This window comes from Otolemur garnettii, unplaced genomic scaffold (assembly GCF_000181295.1).
Source record: "Otolemur garnettii isolate 467f Iridium unplaced genomic scaffold, OtoGar3 scaffold00038, whole genome shotgun sequence".
NCBI lineage: Eukaryota > Metazoa > Chordata > Mammalia > Primates > Galagidae > Otolemur > Otolemur garnettii.
Window position 1 is genome coordinate 7,431,857 of NW_003852433.1, and position 7,310 is coordinate 7,439,166.

At 41.0% G+C, this 7,310-nt stretch overlaps 1 protein-coding gene across 10 annotated transcripts in view; it reads right to left on the bottom strand.

Annotated features, from left to right (window-relative positions):
* The window catches only part of GIT2 (GIT ArfGAP 2), a 62,812-nt gene that overhangs the window by 32,669 nt on the left and 22,833 nt on the right, over positions 1-7,310 (bottom strand). For 8 of the 10 annotated variants that reach the window (XM_012805271.2, XM_023513274.1, XM_023513272.1 and 5 more), the window contains exons 8-11: positions 6,328-6,373; positions 5,122-5,173; positions 1,434-1,506; positions 1,078-1,175 (exon numbers count right to left, since the gene is read on the bottom strand). In XM_012805271.2, the coding sequence (XP_012660725.1) occupies positions 1,078-1,175; positions 1,434-1,506; positions 5,122-5,173; positions 6,328-6,373 (269 nt within the window). The remainder of the gene's footprint in view (positions 1-1,077; positions 1,176-1,433; positions 1,507-5,121; positions 5,174-6,327; positions 6,374-7,310) is intronic. The other 2 variants (XM_023513275.1, XM_023513271.1) reach the window with 1 other exon arrangement.

A 7,310-nucleotide genomic window follows, 5' to 3' on the forward strand; every position in this document is an offset into this window, starting at 1 on the left:
GGTGCCCGCCACAACGCCCGGCTATTTTTTGGTTGCAGCCATCATTGTTGTTTTTGGCGGGTCCGGGCTGGGGATTCGAACCCGCCACCTTAGGTGTACGTGGCTGGCGCCCTAGCTGGTTGAGCTATAGGCGCCGAGCCAGAACCCCACTATTTTTTTAGAAACAGGGTCTCACTCTTGTTCAGGCTGGTCTGATATTCCTGAGCTCAAGCTATCCACCCATCTCTGCCCAGAGAGGCAGAGAGCCACAGTGCTCAGCTACTTTATTTTTTATTTTTATTTTTTTTAGTAGCGATGGGAGTTTTATTCTTCCTCAGGCTGGTCTCAAACTCCTAAGCCCAAGCAATCACCTGCCTCAGCCTCCCAAAGTGACAGGATTACAGGTGTGAGCCACCATGCCCCACCCAGCTAACAAATTGCTTTTCTGTAGCATGAGAAAGCCAACCTGGCCACATCCTTACCAGCCTGGCATATCCTTTATTACATATTTTATTAACATGACTGATGAAACTTTCACTAATGCCTTTAGGTGAAGGTTAAACATTTCTTCACTTTTATAATAAGCCATTTTTATTTCTTCTATGAATTGTTTTATATTCTTTCCCAGTCATCTGTTTATATCTATTGCTTTTCTTATCATCTTGTGAGTTGTGTGACTGAAAGATAGGAATTTTTTTTTGAGAAAGGGTCTTATTCTGTTGCCTGAGTTAAGAGTGCAGTGGCATCATCACAGCTCATTGCAGTCCCAGATTCTTAGTTACAAGTGATCTTGCCTCAGCCTTCCAAGTAGGTAGGACTATACCACATTGCTAGGCTAATTTTTCTATTTTTTAGAGAGACAGGATCTCACTATGTAGCTCAGGTTAGTTTCCAACTCCTGGCCTTCAGCAACCTTCCTGCCTTGGCCTCCCACAGTGCTAGATTATAGAAAGGAGCCACTGCATCTGGCCCCAAGATATTAAGCTTCAATAATAAAAAACCTTAAAATACTCATTCTGGGAAAATGAAATACCATGACACAAACCATACCCCCAGTACTACTACTATTACTAGTTATTTTCAAACTGAGCCACTTGCCTGGTTTCGTGTGGATGAGTACTCAGGATTGACCGGAAGAAAGGGGACGACGGTCGTCTCGGTTACCAGGGTGCTGTGGTTTTGTGTGGCAAGCCAGACTAGCCAGAGGAAAAAGCCAGAGACAGAATCTCATCACACCAGGAGTGCCACCGCTCCTCTGAGAGGCACAGCTCACGAGTTAGTTACTAGGGAGACTTGGGGAAGCATACTCTGAAGCCAACATATACGCAAAGGCAAATGTCAACAAGTGCGTTATCAGGACAAGAGAAATTGGGCTAGGAAGACACTGAGGCTGGCAGTTTGTTACTGCCCACTGATAACAGAAGCTTATTAGATAAAGCCACATGTTAAGTCACCTGCATCAGTCTCTCGCCTGTCAACTTCATCGTACACATCCATGGCAAGTTCTTCAAACAAATGATTACTTAGCTGAAAGTAAAAAATATCAGGAACACAAGGGACAACAATTAACACCAGCAGGACGAGAGGGGGCTGTGACTTATTCACCCTTTTATCTCCAGTGTCTATCCAAAGCCAGTACTTAGTAAGTACCCACTGTTAAATAGACAAACATTTCAAAACTGTACAGAGCCTCTAGAAATATCTGCCGCCTGCACCAGCCTCAGTACTTCATGACTCACGGACAGGGCCACAGCTATCAAGGAGGTAAGAGGTGTCTAAAGTGCATCATTTCAAAAGTTGGTTCCAGTTCTCTACTATTCTTACTGTATCACCCTGTTGGGTTTGCTAGCTCCCCACAATGGGAGGGATTCTAAGTCTTAGGCAGGATAAAGAAATGAAAACATGCTGTTTTGAGAGGATAAAATGTGCCATTGCGTAAGAATACAACACAGACCTTGGCTGAATTTCTCTGCTGTCTTTCTCAGTAGCAGGCCTTCAATCTCCTTTCTCAGTAGCAGGCCTTCAATCTCCAGGAGAATGGAGTTTCCCTAACAAAGCACAGCCTGACTAATCAGTATGCGGTGTGGTGTCATGTCACAGAACAATCCTCACTCACACTGAAGTGGCCAACTGGCATCCAGATGAGGTGAAGCCTCTCCCAGGGCAGCTCTGGCTCTCTCTGCCTTCTTTACCTCATGAAACTCACCTGCCACTTCGGCAGCTGTGATTTTTTAGTTGACTGCTTCTGTGCTAATGAGGGTAGATGCAAAATTTGGTGTACTCCCTACTGTGTTCCTTATAGCCACAAACAGTGCCCCACACTCAGGAGGGGCTGGGAAACACCCAGTATTTTACACAGCAGTATAAAATGCTGGCTCCAGAGACCTCACAGGAACACATTAAAATAGGTACAATATATTGTTGAGTGACCCCTCTTTATATATAAAACTATAATTGTAATTATCTGTCTCAAAAAAAGATACGCATATGAAATAAGAACCGAAAGAAATATGCCAAAATCCTGATCCTGACTCCATTAAGAGTATAGTGATGGAGGGTGAGTCCCCCTTCTCTACTTTTCAAGTTTTCTCTAGTGTGGTCACATTACATTTATAAGTAAAAATAAACCTTGAGAGCCTGCTACCAGATAGGATGACGGGCTGGGAGCCTGACCTTGCTTCATAAATATCCACTATCTTCCTATAAGGGACTGTCTGCTAATGGTATCATTACTAGGGCTGGGAGCCTGACCTTGCTTCATAAATATCCACTATCTTCCTATAAGGGACTGTCTGCTAACAACAACTGTAGCAGCCACACTGATTAAGTAAGACCTTATATCTCAAGCACTATGCTACTGGTCTCATATTTAACACTTCCAACACCTCTATGAAGATACGAATTACCACAGCCTGTTTTACAGATAAGGAAATCAAGGCAAAGAAGTCAGTAGCCTGCCTAAAGTCACAAAGCTAGTAAGTAATGGACTTGAGATCCAAGTTTAAGTCTCTCAAAATGTTAGTATTTACTAATTGAAGGAATACATTCACCGTTGTCATATTTCTCTCAGCTTTTTATTAGGGAGAGAGGAAGGTAGGAGGGAGAGGAGAAAGATAATGGAGGATACATACCAGGCACTGATACGAACCCTCACTTGTGAGGACACCACAGCGTGGGGGCCTACCAACTACAATGGGAGCTCACCCTTACTGAGCCCAAGTGGTTCTGATCTGCAGACCCTGCAGACCCTTACTAGGAGAGGACACCAAGGCATAGGGAGGCCAAGGAGCTGGGCAGTGCCGAGATATACACTGACAGTCTGACTCACAGCCCAAGTTTTTGAGACTGTACTGCATTTTGTTCCAGATTTACTTAATGCCTGCCACATGCAAGAGACATTATAGATATAACCTCAGTTTTCATGCAACTTCTAGGCTGGCAATGCAGGACAAACAGAACCTGGGGGTTTTATCTAGCTCTGAATTATTTGTAATAAAAATCTGCTTACAGATTGTAAGTGATAAAAGGAAATCACACAATCCTTAGTGCTACCTTACTCCAAAGCTTATAATCTTAATCACCTTATTATATGACTTCCTTAATTTAAAAAGGCAATAAAACACACAGACACACAAAACTGTAGATACAGAACACAGAGACACCAAACAAATTGCATAAAACACATTTATTTCATAATACAGTTAAATGCTAGTAAAGATAAATTCATTTTATGTAATATTTAATACTTAGTAGTGTACGTCAAGTTCTAGTAAAAGGTCTTCTGTGAAAAGGGGAATGAAGAGGGGTCATAAAAGAAAACTGCAATTTCAGAGTCAAGGCTTGGGAAAGCCACTACCTACTTTGTGAAGTTGGTCAGATTTCAGCTCCTTGAATGATCAGAGGGAGGGGTAGTGGGAAAAGCAAACACTATAGGCAAAGAGGGGATCTGAATGTGGCCAGCTCATGGGCCCAGAGAGTGGTAATACATAAAGAAACACACACACACAGAGTGTTACTACATAAAGAAACACACACACACACACACACACACACACACACGAAACCAGATGGGAAGCAGGCCAAGCTCTGAAAGGTGAGAGTTGAATGACACCCTTAAAGGTTACAAAAAGAAGTTCTAAGAGTCTTGGTTCTGATCCAAAGAAAAATGAGAATAGCTGAGGAGTATAATCTGGTAGTTTCGTGGCTGGGAAGCGCTCTGGTGAGGCATCACTTGAGGAAACTAAACAAAGAAATTGTCCCCAGAGAAACAGATTTCCTGGGGCACTGACAATGGGTCAGGTAGGCAGGGTGGAAAGACAGGCAGACTAAAGGGAGGCCCTGGTGCAGTCGTGGCAAACTCTGAGCACATACGTGGACCAGGACCACCAGGTTTCAGTGACATAAACTTAAAAAGCCCTGATGAATGGCATGGAATGGACAAGAGAATTACAACTGTGGCTGGATCTCCAATGGCGGTGAAGGAATGTATAGTGTTCACCACCATTCCAGTATCAGCTTTATCAGTCTCTAGCATCCTATGTGGCCCCAGTAAGTAACACACAAGAAAAGTGTGTCCGACTTGTGCATCATGTTGAGAGAGACGAGGGAACTCTACTGAGGAGAAACAACTTTCTAATGTCAAAGCCACAGCCTACTTTTAATATGGCAGAGAAAAGTGGGATTATTTGAAGCAGAACCAAAAAATGGATATACTAAACTTTTTTTTTTTAAGAGATAGGGTCTTGCTCTGTCACCCATGCTGGAGTACAGTGGCAGGATCATAGTTCACAGCAGCCTCCACTCCCCTGCCTTGGCCTCTTGAGTAGCTGAGTGCATGCCGCCATGCCTGGTTACTTTTTTCATTATAGTTCTCATTTTTGTAGAGATGAGGTCTTGCTACTGCCCAGGTTGGTACTGAACTCCCGGTCTCAAGTGATCCTCCTGCCTTGGCCTCCAAAGTCGGAGGTACTAAACTTAAAAGTGCTTTTCATCTTTATTGCTACATATTTAACTGTCTGCTTCTAATTTAACAACATCTAAAAGTATATGTAATCTGACACAAAAGTTTACTTGCACTGAAAACAGGTATGAGTAGCATACATTGATTCCCATACTGGAGTTCACCAGTAGAGAGATACTCACAGATTGAAGTTTCTTCTTAGCAGCTTTTGCCAACTCAGACAAATCCAGGCTGCTAAGAAAATGTACAAAACTAATAAGCAAATAAATAAAACCATGTTCATGAGCTCTGTAGAAGATTAAGATACCAAGGGATAAAAATATTGATTACAGCTTGTGGATACTGTCAGAGACAATCATTCTACAGTCCAATAGTCAGTGAAGAAACCTTAAACAGAACAGTAAAGTAAAAGTAGCTTCTTCTAGAAATGCCATAATCATATCACATGGCAAGAGAATAAAACAAATCACCTACCAACTAAATGCCAAAAGCTATTAACAGGTAAATCTCAAGCCCCTTATGTGAGAAATAACAATTTTTGAAGTGTTTAAAACACACACACACACACACACACAAAATAAAAAAATACAAAAAGGGAACATGTGAAAAACAGGTATTGTAAGATTATATCCAGAATAGCAGCTCATCACTTTACAAACTCTGGATAATTTTATGCAAAGGTAACTGGCAAAATAAAGATTTAAGGTTCATTTCCTGCAGCAATGAACTCATCTAATCTCATAGAGCCAGGGGCAGCAAATTACGGCCTTCTTTTTGTTTGGCCCGTGATTTACATTTTAAAATGATTGGAGGAAACAAAATAACATTTCATAACATGTTAAAAGTATATAAAATTAGAATTTCAGTGTCTAGAAACAAAATTTTATTGAAGAGACCTGCCCATTCATATACACAGTGTCCACAGATGCTTCTGTCTATAATGGAAGAGTTCAGTAGTTGCAAAAGGCGCTGGAAAGCATACAAAAGCCTAAAATATTTACTGTCTAGCTCTTGACAAAAACGTTTGCTGACCCCTGTCATAGACAAAGAATATAATCTCTCTTAATACATAAATATCCTGTAAGTATACAGACAAAATATTCAGTCATAACTGGCTAAAAATATTTGTAGACACAATATATGGTCACAACTGCCTGAAACAGTGACAATATCAGATTCCAATTTTCTTACTGGTAAACTTGTTACTTGTGCTCTTTCAAACTTAAGTTTTATATGATGGTTTACTTACAGCTGTCTTATTTCCAAATTGTATAGCCATAAAAGAGAAAAATGTATGGGCTCTGTTAAACACAAAATACGATACACAAACACTATACATCCAAGTTACTGATGATGGATAAAACGGATTGGTATTTAAACGGCCTTACCTGTCTGCCATTTGAGGTATTATAAAGTGCTGTCCATTTTTGTGATCTGAAACAGAAACCAAGTCAAAGTTTTGTTCGTAAACATTGACAAGACCCATAAAGGAATGCCACTGTTACTTTCTCAATTTAAGTTTTGCAATTAGTATTTTTGCATAGTTTGGAGTCATATGGGAGAGCAGAAGTTGCCAGATTGGCTACAAATTTCTGAGGGCCTGGTCAGTAGCAAGAATCATATCCTTGTTTTCTTTTGATACAAAGATCCAGATATTATTAAATAAATACCTGTGCTCACCCCATTCCTTAGGGGATTAATTTAGCCTTAGTATAACTACGACTTTCAGCCAGGGAAGGTGTTCAGAGAGCTGAATTAGCTCAGAGCAGGCTTCTGTCAGCTCACTGTGTGGGATGGTAGAGCTTCACTGAGCTCTGGTGGCTCATTTGTATTAATCTATGAGTATAAAAGTCAGGGCTGGGGCAGGTGGCTTTTGAGACCCCATCTCCTACAAAGGCTTAATGACTCAGTCCTAATCTAGCTTCTGGAGAATAATGACCAACGTACCAGTGAATAAAGCCACTAACAGCACTCAGGTTTTTGTGTAAGCATGTTTATATTTCTCTTGGGCAAATGCTTAGGAGTGGAACTGCTGGGTTATACAGTGTGTAAATCTATGTTTAGGTAAGAAACTGCTAGACTTTTTTTCAAAGTAGTTTTATCATTTTGTATTCCACAGAACAGCTTATTAGAATTATAGTTGCTTCCCATCTTTTCCAGAACTTGTATTGTCTGTTGTTGCTGTTTTTTTTTGTTTTCTTGAGACCAAGTTTCATTTTGTTGCCCTTGATAGAGTACCGAGGCATCATAGCTCACAGCAACCTCAAACTTGGGCTCAAGGGATTCTCTTTCCTCAGCCTCCTGAGTAGCTGGGACTTTAGGTGCCCACCACTACACACAGCTAGTTTTTCTTTTTTTTTTTTTTTGAGAC